Genomic DNA, 13,439 nt, shown 5'->3' on the forward strand with positions numbered 1-13,439 from the left:
CGACACCCCAAATTTCATTATATTATCATTACACTATGGGGGCAGCAACACCCCAAATTTCATTACGTTATCATTATATTATGGGGGCGGCGACACCCTAAATTTTATTATGTTATCATTACACTTTGGGAGTGGCGACACTTCAAATTTTATTACGTTATCAATACATTATGGGGGCGGCGACACCCCAATTACGTTATCCTTAATTCTTATATATTTTGACCGACCCTATATTCTAACCATTGGTTTGTCGATCTTTGCTTAACAAGAAAAACAAAAGAGAGTCCTATCTTTAATTTTAGCTATCCATTCCTCTAACCATTTTACAAGCCATATCTAATAAATAACACCTATCTAAAACCCAAACAATTTATAAAATCCATCAATTCTCTCAACCCGACATGTTTTAAAACCAGAAAATTCGTTTGCCGGATCTTGCTTATAGCCGATCAATCATTCAATTTGCCGATCAAATCACTAATTGTGTTTCCAATATTGTATTGAATACCAATTCTTTTCTTTTAAATTATCGATAAATTCTACTTCCAATCAACTAGACGATTGTATAAGTGTTAGTCCTAAAAGATTCATTTCCAATTAGTTTGAACTTGCAGTTCAATACTGTGGCAAATCACTTTGAATGCTCAATTTTGAGCTTTGAAAAGTCAACTTGCCGATCAAGTTTGCTTAGCCTTGTTAAATTGTCCATCAACCTTGCAGATCCAATTCCAACAAATTAAATTATTTCCCAAACCCGATCAATCAAGAGACAAAAAATAAAATAAAAACCGATCCTATCAAGTTACTGATCACAGCCCACCTACTTGTTTCAAATCAATTCATTAATTGCGTATTGAATACCCAATAGTTAGCCCGATCAATTCACTAATCCATTAAAATATTTACTGATCAAACCAATTAACTTGCTTACCCATTGAAAAATCTAACAGTTTGTATAGCCTCAATCACTTTATAATATTGCCGATGAGTTTGTCAAGTTGCAAACTTACGACTCAAACCGATCGAATAAATAAACTATACAAATTGCATATCAATTACAATTTTCAAACCGATCTCTCAATCGATTTTGATAAGCCAATTTGCCGAAAAGGTAGACTTCCCTATCAATTTACCAATCAACAATCTCTAGTTAACCCCATTTGTTTGCTTCAACATTATCTCTTTTACAACTGTTGTTGCCATCTTTGCTACTAAAACATCTAAAACCAATTAACATGCCGATCAATTTGGTTTAAATTGAAATCATTCGTTTTGAAATCCACCACCTGTAGAGGCAGTAGCAGCAACAGCAGAACAGCTGATAAGAAGGCTGTAGAAAATAGCTGATAAGAAAGTAGAATAGCAGTAGAGAGAGCGCATTCTCTAGTCTGATCTATTTTTTGCCGATTCGTATGCTCTAAGCTTGTAATGTTCTACTCATATTCTTTCCCTTTTGCCGACCCTCTTGGGTAGACAAATCTAAAATTTTCATGTGCTCATCACACAAAAAAATAAAAAAAAAAAAAAAAAAAAAAAAATTCCAATGCCAATGCCAGCTATATTTTCTTTAAACTTACCAGATTTTTAAACTCAAACTTCTAAACAGTCAATGGTTTTGTTTTCAATCTAATAACCTATTTTACGAAACTACCCTTGCCATTTACTAAGACACACATTATATTTGCCGCACCTGCTTTTCTAAGCAACTAAGCAATGCCGATCCTTTTAATTTTTAAAACCCAATATAACACCCCATTTTTTTTTAAATAAAACCCAATAGGCTTTAATCAAAGCTTTAATTTAAACCCCAATCACATCAATTTAAACCCCATCAATTCAAACTGATCACTCAAGCCGATCAATTTCGCAAGTATAAACCGATCAGTTTGAACTTGCCGACCCTATTCAACAATAAAAGAACAAGAAAATCTATTCTAGCCTTTGAATTACCGTTGGAAAGAATTGCCGCTGTAGGCCGCTGAATAAGTTGTCAGTCCTGTTAATCGCCGATGTATGCCGCTGAATGAGTTGCTTAATTGCCGCTGAATGAGTTGTCAATCCTTCAGATTGCCGCACTTGCCGATGATCCTTTGATTGCTGATCTTAAGAACTGCCGATGCCGATTCTTTGAACTGCCGATACCGCTTCATATTTTAAACAGTGTAGGCAGAAGTGCAAATGGAAACAAAATAAGAAGAGTCAATGTCACTGAGTTGAGCGAGAAAAATCAACAAGGTAACCATGGCTTTCTACTGCGAAATCCATAAATGATATCACATGCCATGAGTATAACGCATACCGAAGTGGCAAATGATATGTATAAGCCAATTAGAGGAACATGAGAAGAGTACTTGATATCATCTAAGGGTCCATTGGCACATCCATGGTTTCCCATCCTTTCTTTATCTCACAATCTACAGTCCAGACTCTTAAGTGGCCCTCATTTTATATTGGCCAAAATGAATGTCCCATATCCGCTCCAAACAAAAAACAGCTATAGATAGTTTGTTTGTCTCGTACTCCTTCCGTGATCTTTTAATCAACATAAGCAAAGAAAAATGTTTAAGAATGAGTCTAAGAATGTACTTCACCTTCGACTGATGTATTCTATGGTGCTTATATAGGACAATTAGTTTGGGAGTAAGGTCCGACGGAATCGTTACACAGCTCGAGTTTATTCACGACAATTAGTACGTCAATTCTAGGAAATAATTCTGAGAAAAAGAAACCAAAATCAATGGTGATAGACTCAGGTGTGTACCGAAGTCCAGTCTCATCTTTTCCCAACCACCATCTCCTTCACCATTTCCAAAAAAACATTACTTCCGACCCTCAATTAGTGTGTTTTGGCAAATCTTGCTGAAACAGCCTCCTACAGCACATGCATGCATGGTGTTTGCCTCATAGATAACAAAAGAAAAAGGAGACAAACAAAGAGATACAAAACAAACAAACATGTAGACTGTTCGGAAACAGGTGTAGTGTGTTGTTGTGTTCAACTTTCTGTCAAACTTTATCTACTGGTCAAGTCATTATGGCTGAAATCTAGCAACTAAAGAAGCCTATATAAAATGTTGTCCGTAAGAGTTAATCACATTAGTCACATTTTCTTCAATTAGGAGGTAAAGACAACTCACATTGCCAAAACTTCCTTTTCTGAAAAAAGATTATGTGATTAACCAAAGAGAGCCAACTTAACTAGTTCAAAAATAGGAAATTCAGAGTAGTACGTCATATCCCTCACACACACAGGCCTATTATCTTTTATTTATCACAACAAATCTGATTAAGGATAAAAACAATTTGAAAATCTTATTTAATTAAATACACCTGTACAAATGTTAATAAAAGCCCTTTGCTATATTTAGAAGAGTCGGTCTATACAAACGTTCATTAGGATCATTATAAAAGCCCTCCAAAACTCAACTCAAAACACAAATAATTTGGTTTGGAATACCAATTAAGAACTGACTGACTTTCATTCAGGACACTTAATTGGTTTTCTATAATCCAATATGGTTACCTTCCGGATTTTAGTTTCGTTTATTTTGCTTTTCAGTATGCTGTCCATTTATGTTGAAGGGGACAATGTGAGACGCACCATAGTATGTGAAGCAGATGATTTTAGAGAGTTGGGCATGGATATGAAAATGTTGGTATTCTGTGATAAGAGTCTACCCTTCCGACAACGCGCCAAAGATTTGGTGGATCGAATGACTCTGGAGGAGAAGGTTGCCCAACTTGGAAACAAAGCCACAGGGGTGGAACGCCTTAATCTTCCAGCATATGAGTGGTGGTCCGAAGCTCTGCATGGAGTCTCAGATATTGGACCTGGCACTCGTTTTGATAATATTACTCGTGCAGCAACAAGTTTTCCCCCAGTTATTCTTACTGCAGCTTCCTTCAACGAGAGTCTATGGAAAGCAATTGGCGTGGTATGCAACTAATTATCACATTCTCATTCTTATGCATCTTATGATTATCGCAACTTGCTCTAACAGTTTGTTGATTAAAAATTAGTGTTGGCAATGTTTCGAACTAATTAACCTTGCTTTCTGTTATTTCTTGTACGCTGATCAGGCTGTATCAAATGAGGCCCGAGCATTGCACAACGTGGGATTATCAGGATTGACATTTTGGAGTCCAACCATTAATGTAGTCAGGGATCCAAGGTGGGGAAGAGCTACAGAAACCCCTGGCGAAGACCCCTTTGTGGTTGGTCGTTATGCCGTTAATTATGTAAGAGGCCTGCAAGATGTAGTTGGCTACGAGGTGAATGCCACTTATCCAAATTCAAGACCCATCAAGGTTGCAGCCTGTTGCAAACACTATGGAGCATATGATGTTGACAATTGGAATGGAATCGACAGATATCACTTTGATGCTCAGGTTCTAGACATGTGGACAAGGCTTTGCTTGCTCTTCTTGTTGTAGGTAGTTGTAAATGTACCATTGCTTGGTACATTTTTTTTATAACGGTTATTTACATGCTGGTGTATAATTTAATTGAAGGTGGCAGAGAGGGATATGATCGAGACTTTGCACTATCCGTTTGAGATGTGCGTGAAAGAAGGAGATGCAGCCAGTCTCATGTGTTCATACAACAGAGTCAATGGCGTTCCAGCTTGTGCCGATCCCAAGCTCTTAAATGAGACCATCAGGGGATTGTGGGATCTTCATGGGTAAGTAGTCTTCTTACTTATACAACTACTTTACCCTACTTTTTTGTGTATTAATATACAAAAACTATAGGAGACAGTTATAGAGTTTGCCTTGTTTATAACTCATCAAAAACATCTGTGCAGGTATATTGTGGCTGACTGCGATTCTGTTGAAGTGATGGTATCTGGTCACAAATACCTTAATGACACACCAGTTTCTGCCGTTGCACAATCCCTTAAAGCTGGTTAGTCGTTCGATCATCCCCTGGCAATAACTTAGTAGCTTAAACACTGAAATTTTAAATAGAAAAAGTCCAGCATTTATATTTACTCGTAAGTTTGGTTAAGGCAAATAAATACAGACATTTATGTTATATCTCTATATTGCACATACTCAGGGCTTGATTTAGACTGTGGAGACTTTGTTCCAAAATACGGAGTGGAAGCTGTACTGAATGGAAAGGTAGCAGAAGCAAAGCTTGACGAAGCCCTTAAGAATCTCTATGTTGTCTTGATGAGGCTTGGCTGGTTTGATGGTAGCCCTGGTAATTATGGTGCTTTAGGAAGAGATGATATCTGCTCACCTGCCTCTTTAGAGTTGGCAGCAGAGGCAGCTAGACAAGGCATTGTGTTGCTCAAGAATGAAAACAACATTTTGCCACTCCGTCCCCCTCCTCGTGATCAAAAAAGGTTTATTGTGGGCGTAGTTGGACCTCATGCTAATGCAACAGAAGCCATGATTGGGAATTATGCCTGTACGTTTCGTTTGTTTTTTTTGTTTTTTTAGGGGGTACTTATAATTTCATATATGCTGCGCTATAGTATATATCTGACTATTGTCTAATCATGTAAACGTTGTGGTATTTTCAGTAAAGAGCGGTGTTACTTGCCGGTATGTGACACCACTTGCTGGTCTTGGAAGCTATGCTGATGTAAAATATGCACCTGGATGCACTGATGTGAAATGTAAAAGTGACGCTGGAATTAAGGCAGCAATAGACGCTACTAGGGATACAGATGTGACAGTTTTGTTTGTGGGCCTTGACTTATCAATTGAGGCTGAGAGTTTAGATAGGACTGACCTAAACTTACCTGGATATCAACAGAAACTAATAGAGGATTTCGCAGACGCAAATGTACAGAAAAACATTCCTACTGTTGTGGTAATTTTCTCTGCTGGAGGGATTGACATTACAGCATTGTTGAACAACCCGAAACTTCAGCGTGCCTCTGCTATTGTGTGGGCTGGTTATCCAGGTGCAGAAGGTGGTCGTGCTATAGCTGATGTCTTGTATGGAAAATATAACCCTGGTGAGAAAATAAATCTTTGTTGTTTCTAGACTATTTCATAACTAGCTTGCTAGGTTCTGACCATACTGATATGCATTTTCTCATTGTTCTTTTAGCTGGCCGACTTCCACTCACTTGGTTTCCGCAAGAATACATAACCAAGCTCCCCATGACTTCAATGCAACTCAGACCAGATACTGCAAAGGGTTATCCTGGACGAACATATAAGTTCTACAACGGAAACACCGTCTTTCCTTTTGGCCATGGATTGAGCTACACCACATTCAATTACACTAGCATTTCAGTGACTCCCAAGTTTATTTCACTTGAACGACAGCTATCGATGAGATGCAGACAAGTCGGGTCCTTAAATGGAACAGTTCCGAGGTGCCCAGCAATCCTAGTGGGAGACTCGAAATGCCAGGACATGGTGAAGATGGTTGTCGATGTGAAGAATTCGGGTAATACAGATGGGGCGCATGTGTTGATTTTGTATACATCACCTCCATCTTATATACCTGGAGTACCAATCAAGAAAGTTGCTGCATTCCAAAGGGTTTTTATAAAGAGTGGACAAACTTCTTCAGTAGAATTCAATGTAAATGTTTGTAAGACATTTAGCATTGTTGGTGCAGATTCTTATGAGGTGTTACCTGCTGGAAATCACGGCATTTTTATAGGGGATGCCCAAACCTCAATCTCAGCCACGATTCCCTTGTCGTTTAGTTTGGTTAATTGATCGGAGGAATTCTGTAAATGTAGTTATGTACATCAAACAAGCAACTTGCTAGAGCGCAAGTGCGGTATTTAAAAAAAAAAAAAAAAAAATTCTTGCGGATTGAAATAAATTATATTTTGCTTCAGCATCTTGGTGGTACTAACCTTTTTTCCCGGAATATTAGGTGGTACTTTTTGTGAAGTCACAGTTTCACGTGAATTGAATCGAAATCCTAAGTTAATTTTGTTTTCTTTTTAGTTATTATAATACACATGAATGAACTTCACACTTTCAAACTGCCCGGTTAAGTCTTTCATAGCCACAGTGTAATGTTCACGCTGCCATGGTGCTCTTTCACTATTCTTCAGTATGTTAACTGCTCTCAAGTCTCGAGGAGTCTGATGCAAACTTGTAGACCAACTTTTATTGTTTTAAGCTCATGAATTAATAATACTGGTCTTAAGCCTCTTTCAGAATCTCACATATTAGTCCTCTATCGCTCCCCAACCCCAATGTTGTCTGTCAAGGGTCCGTCCCTAATTAACTTTATTTGCTATTCCCTTTCTGGATTTTTTCATATATAAATGCACTGAATTGGTTCTCTAGTTGTATACTCTACTGTAATACGCAACCTATCTAGTAGCATCTTCAAGACTTCAAGTGACCTGAGCTTTTCACAATTGCTAGCTGACCTGTAGTTCAAATTCTCGTATCACTTAGCAGCCTGCACTTGACTGTTAGGCATAGACAGGTATTCTTCAAAATGATATGTCCTACTTTGTCCTCCTCGATCAACATATGTTTGCAATCGCCTGTCTAGAGGAGGTATAAGGAGATTACATGACTCATTACTAGAAGGTAGAGATGCTAACAGATCTGCACACCTATTAGACTCCCTATACACATGCTTGAAACTAATGCTTACAAAGCCATAAACCTGATACTTAAATTGGTACAATACTAATGTAATACTAAGTGCGTTAGCTCACGAACAATCAAATAATCGCTCTTTAACCAAGAGACGATAGAATAAATTTAATATAATATATGAATAATCCATTCACAATTCTCCTAAGCCTTTAAATAAGCGTTCTAACCCTAAAACAAACAAGCGGTGAATTCACCGAACCAATCCTACAGAAAACAAACGAAACAAAAGACTGTTCTCATAAAAGCCCACAGAAAAGCCTGGAGCGCGTGCGCGCTTGTCAGAAGGGTAAACTGAGTGCGCGCGCCCTTGCACCTCCACTAACAACACTATCAGACTTTCACGACACCATCATGTGCATCTAGGTACTTCTCAGCAAGAACCTGTACTGCATCATTCCCCCTTGGATGGAAGGAATTCGTCCTCGAATTTTAATCATCCTCATCGTCAGACGAATCACCACAGAATGGTATGAGATGTCGGACATTGAAGACATCCGAAGTCTGGATATGACTAGGTAAACGGAGACGATAGGCATTGGCGTTGATCTTCTCAACTACTTCAAGAGGACCAATTGTGTGAACTCAATTCATACCCTTTAACCTCACATCTCTTCCCTCAATCAAGCCAATACATACCCCTTAACCTCACATCTCCTCTCTCCTCGGTACCTTCGCGAAGATGAGACATCCTCCCCTTTGAACCACTCAGCTGAACCCATTTGGGGCTGCCTACGTACCCTCGAAACTTCTTGGAGGATCAAGTTGTCTCGTAGTTCTCTTCTCCTCTCCCTTTCCCTTCACTGCCGCCTCCTTTTCTCTCCTCTTTTCCCTTAGGTCAAAGTCATTGGGCCTCTTTGATATTGGGCCCATCTCTTTGGCCCAATACCATACAAGGTCCACTTCTCTCTCTCTCTCTCCTCTTTGGAATATATTCCTCTGCTTTTCTTTTTTCTCTCTGTGTACTCTTCCAATCCTTCTACATGTGATGTTTGTGGTCATGAAACTGGCTCACACACCAATCTTGCGATGTTTCAGTTTATTGTAGTCACCAGTAGAAAAACAATCCTTAGTGAGGACCGCCCAAACAAAGTCACCAACCTCAAACTCAACATGTCTACGATGCTGATCAGTAGCAGCCTTGTACTTAGCAGTAGATTCCAAGAGATTAGAATGAACAGCAGTATGAATATCCGTAACGTGCTGAATCAACTCAGCAGTAGTAGCATGAACAGGGTGTAAGCCAGGGACAGGCGCTAGATCAACAGCCACCCGAGGATTGAACCCGTAGAGAACCTAGAAAGGACTAAACCCAGAACTCCGATTAACCGAACGGTTAAAAGCAAACTCGGCCTGTGCGAGGAAAGAATCCCACTGTTTCACCTTAATACCAATCAAGCTATGTAATAAATTACCCAAAGAACGGTTGACAACCTCTGTATGTCCACCAGTTTGTGGATGATAGGCACTACTAAATTTCAACTCAGTGTGCAATAGTTTCCAGAAAGAGCGCCAAAAATGACTAAGGAAATGCGTGTCACGATCAGAAACAATGGAATCTGGTAAGCCATGCAAACGGTAAACATCACGAAAAAATAATTGTGCAACATTGACAGCATCATTAGTCTTTTTGCAGGCAATGAAGTGAGCCATCTTGGAGAATCTATCCACGACCACAAAAATAGAATCAAATCCTCGTTGAGTACGAGGGAGACCTAGAACGAAATCCATACTAATATCACACCAAGGGCGAGTGGGAACTGGGAGAGGCATATACAAACCTGCATTAGTAGCATGTCCCTTAGAGACCTGACAGACCTGACAACGAGCAACAAAATTCTAGACCTCCTTGCCCAAAGATGGACAGAAATATGAATCAGATAACAGTTTGAGAGTCTTGTCACGGCCAAAATGACCCTCATTATGTAAGTCAGTAAAGAGACAAAGACGGAGGCTACAGTCAGGAACACAAAGGCGCTTACCCTTAAATAGAAAACCGTCCTGTAAAGAAAATGTAGATAACTGACCTTCCTGGATGGCACTCAAGATAGGAGCAAAATAAGCATCAGTCGGATAGAGATCAGGGATGGAATCAAAACCCAACACAATAGTGCGCAACGACACCAATAAGAATGAACGCCGACTCAGTGCATCAGCCACATGGTTCTGAACACCGGATTTGTGACATAAAACAATAGTAAAATCCTGCATATAACTGGACCAACGTAATTGTCGAGCACTAACATTATCTTGATTACCAATGTGTTTAAGGGCCTCATGGTCAGAGTATAACAGAAATTCCGAGTGGATCAAATAGTGACGCCAATGCTTGAGAGTTTGAACAATGGCATAGAATTCCAAGTCATAAGCACTGTAATTCTATTTCGCCCCAGTGAGTTTTTCACTAAAATAAGCCACGGGATGATTACCCTGGCTAAGAACAACACCAATACCAACTTTCGACGCATCCGTACACTTCAAAAGGAGATGATAAGTCCGACAATTTAAGGATTGGTGCCGAAATTAATTTGGTCTTGAGCACTTGAAAACTCTCCTCCGCAGCCTGAGACCACAAAAATTTACCACTACGCAAACAATTAGTAATAGGAGTAGTAATAGTACTAAAGTGAGGAACAAAGCGGCGATAAAACAATGCAGACCACCATGAAAACTGTGTGCCGTAGTCAGGGTCGTCTGGCTAGGCCAAGACCGGACGACCTCCAGCTTAGACTGATCAACATAACACTGAGTCAGTACATAACACATACTTAGCCACATCAACAAAAAGATGAGCCTGACGGTGTACAAACAAGACATTTCGAAGGTCCTGGAGATGAGATTGGGTGTCCTTGCTGTATACCAAAATGTTGTCGAAATACACCACCACACATTTACCCAAAAATGGCTTCAGGACTTGATTCATAACACGCATAAAGGTGCTAGGAGCATTAGAGAGGCCGAAAGGCATAACGAGCCACTCATAAAGACCTTCCTTTGTCTTAAAAGCCGTCTTCCACTCATCACCCAGACGAATGCGGATTTGATAATAGCCAAACTTCAAGTCAAGCTTTGTAAACACGCCAACACCATGTAACTGATCAAGGAGGTCGTCCAACTTTGGAATGGGAAACCGGTACTTCGTAGTAATCTTGCTAATAGCCCTGCTATTAACACACATGCGCCAGGTGCCATCTTTCTTTGGAACTAACAGTGCGGGCACTGCACAAGGACTGAGGCTCTCACGAAGAAACCCCTTATCAAGCAAATCGGTCACCTGTCTCTGTAATTCGGCATGCTCTGTCAGGCTCATGTGGTAGTGAGGATGATTCGGAATTTTTGAGCCAGGGATCAAATCAATTTGATGTTTAATGTCCCGCATGGGTGGCAAATCTGTAGGCAATTCAGCTGGGAAAAGATCAGAAAATTCCTGTACCAAACCCTGTACATAATTGGGAACTATGGCTGTTAGGGAACTCGGTTCACACATTAAAATAAATATGTGACCCACCTCGAGCAACTCAGTCTCAAAACTGTGCATAGCCAAACAAGAGGGTTTGGGGGGCCGGAGGAGGAACTAGAGCCGCCTCTCTACTGGGTACTAAGACGATCTTTACATCACCGAACAAGAAGCTATAGGTGTTGCGCCAACCATCATGGGCTATTCTGAGATCAAATTACCATGGTCGGCCCAATAGTAAATGACCCGCATCCATAGTGACTACATCACACCACACCTTATATGTATACGTAGAACCAATGGAAAACGTAACCAAACAGCGTTTAGAGACAGTAACTTCAGTACCTTTCTTAAGCCAAGACAATGAATAAGGGGTTGAGTGTTTCTCAGTCAGTAACCCAAGCTTGCGAACTGCTTCAGAAGAGATCACATTCTTGCAGCTCCCAGAGTCTATAATAAGTTTACAGACCTTACCTTATATAGTACAAGTAGACTAAAAAATATGGTTACGAAGCCAACCATCACCCTTAGTCTCCTTAGGAGCCAAACATAACCTGCAAACAACAAGAAGTTCACCCTTGTCCCCCTGTATAAGCTCTTCAGGCACATCCGTAGGGTCGGCATCAAAGATGGGGGTGCCCAGGATACCACCAACAGGGTCCTCATCCACATCCTCATTCTCAGCAAATAAAATATTCCCAGGAGCAGGTGGTTTAGAGCATCGATTAGCACAATGACCGACTTCCCCGCATTGGAAACACTTCACTGAGTTAGGATCATGAGCCACAACTTCTAGAAGGCCCCGCGGCCTAGGGATAGGAGCAACTGGGGTATGAGAAAGAGTAACACCACCCCAATGGTTCAACTATTTCTCCAGAAGTATTGCCTGTTTATGAGCCTCAGACACAGAAAACACATCAAACAGATTTAAGGCATCTTATATATTAGAACGAAAACACCCAATATATCGCGCCACCAACTATTCATCCGATTCTGTGATATCTACGCGAGTCAATAATTGGTAAAACTCCTAAGTATAGTCGTCGACAGACTTAGCACCTTGGCGCAAATTCTGAAGTCGTTGATACAATTAGCCAATCAATCAGTTCATCTGGTTGTAAGCTACCATGAAACTCGGGCAGATCAATTTTCAGACCAGATTCCCAGCGTCTGTTCTCTCTGTGTTGCGGAGCACGCGGGAAATTGTCAATTTCCTCCAAATCGGCAAAGGGGTTATTATCCTCTGCCTCCAGATTGTCCTCCACCAGTTGTGGTTCACGGTCTTGTGGTTGGTCGGGTTGCCGATTAAAGGCCTCGACCTGGCGGGTTAGCGCTACTACCTGCCTTGAAAGTTCGGCCATTCGATCAAGAGCATACACATTGTCCAGATTAGCTTCTCTATGAGGTCGGCCACGTCCTGTTCCTGCTTGACGAGGCATATTTAGATCGTAGCTGAATCTGATACCAACTAATGTAATACTAAGTGCGTTAGCTCACGAACAATCAAATAATCGTTCTTTAACCAAGAAACGATGGAATAAATTTAATATAATCTCTAAATAATCCTATCACAATTCTCCTAAGCCTTTAAATAGGCGTTCTAACCCTAAAACAAAGAAGTGGTGAATTCACCGAACTAATCCTACAGAAAACAAACGAAACAAAAGATTGTTCTCATAAAAGCTCACAGAAAAGCTTGGAGCATGTGCGCGCTTGTCAGAAGGGTAAATTGAGCGCGCGCGCCCTCGCACCTCCACTAACAGCACTATCAGACTTTCACGACACCATCATGTGCATCTAGGTACTTCTCAACAAGAACATGTACTACATCAAATACCAAGGAGGTTTCTCAATCCCTTTGATAGCCATCTCTAAAGCACGGACGCACCTACCAATGGGCTGTGTCTGCGACAGACGCGGATGCGGTCAACTAAACCGGACGCGGGTCAAGACGCAGTCAGGACGCAGATTTTGACCTAAAAAAAAATCAAAATAATATTAAAAAACTCAATATTTTTTTCATTTTTTGTTTTGTTAAGACTTATGACATATTTTTAAAGTTTGATTAGGAAACATTAAACTTAATTTTGTGGTTATTTATCTTTAATAGTTTTGAATTTATAAATGTTGATACATTTAATTTGGTTTTTAATGTTCAATTTATATAAAATAAAATTATAAATATTAATTAATTTCCGCTTCCTTTGCCGCATCCGCGTTAGTGTTTGCGTACACGTCCGTGCAACATAGATAGCCATGATAGACCTCATATAATCAAACTCTACTTCCACCTGAGAAAACGTCATTATCATACAACTTCGCTACCATGCTGCTCACTTGACCCTGTGTATGCCAATAAAACTTCACCTTGTGCATCTCTGAATGT

At 40.1% G+C, this 13,439-nt stretch overlaps 1 protein-coding gene across 2 annotated transcripts; it reads left to right on the plus strand.

Annotated features, from left to right (window-relative positions):
• Nucleotides 1-1,387: 1,387 nt before the first annotated feature.
• On the plus strand, nt 1,388-6,817 carry LOC147516191 (putative beta-D-xylosidase 2). 2 transcript variants are annotated; one of them, XM_086588884.1, is made up of 8 exons: nt 1,388-2,235; nt 3,560-3,935; nt 4,081-4,389; nt 4,513-4,682; nt 4,806-4,906; nt 5,060-5,416; nt 5,532-5,972; nt 6,068-6,817. In XM_086588884.1, exons 2-8 carry the CDS (start codon nt 3,561-3,563, stop codon nt 6,688-6,690), a joined length of 2,376 nt encoding a protein of 791 aa, XP_086445010.1. In that variant the 5' UTR covers nt 1,388-2,235; nt 3,560; the 3' UTR covers nt 6,691-6,817. The 2 variants fall into 2 exon arrangements, with proteins under 2 accessions (XP_086445010.1, XP_086445009.1); XM_086588883.1 differs by lacking the exon at nt 1,388-2,235 and having other exon boundaries at nt 3,425-3,935.
• The last annotated feature ends 6,622 nt before the right edge of the window (nt 6,818-13,439 follow it).

This window comes from Coptis chinensis, chromosome 2, assembly GCF_015680905.1.
Source record: "Coptis chinensis isolate HL-2020 chromosome 2, ASM1568090v1, whole genome shotgun sequence".
Lineage (NCBI taxonomy): Eukaryota > Viridiplantae > Streptophyta > Magnoliopsida > Ranunculales > Ranunculaceae > Coptis > Coptis chinensis.

Excerpts from the sequence above, each read along its gene's own strand:
- LOC147516191 (XM_086588883.1), top strand. The coding sequence starts at position 3,516 with ATGGTTACCTTCCGGATTTTAGTTTCGTTTATTTTGCTTTTCAGTATG. Across the intron at positions 3,936-4,080 it reads TATGGAAAGCAATTGGCGTG|GCTGTATCAAATGAGGCCCG; the intron begins GTATGCAACTAA and ends TACGCTGATCAG. Across the intron at positions 5,417-5,531 it reads CATGATTGGGAATTATGCCT|TAAAGAGCGGTGTTACTTGC; the intron begins GTACGTTTCGTT and ends TGGTATTTTCAG.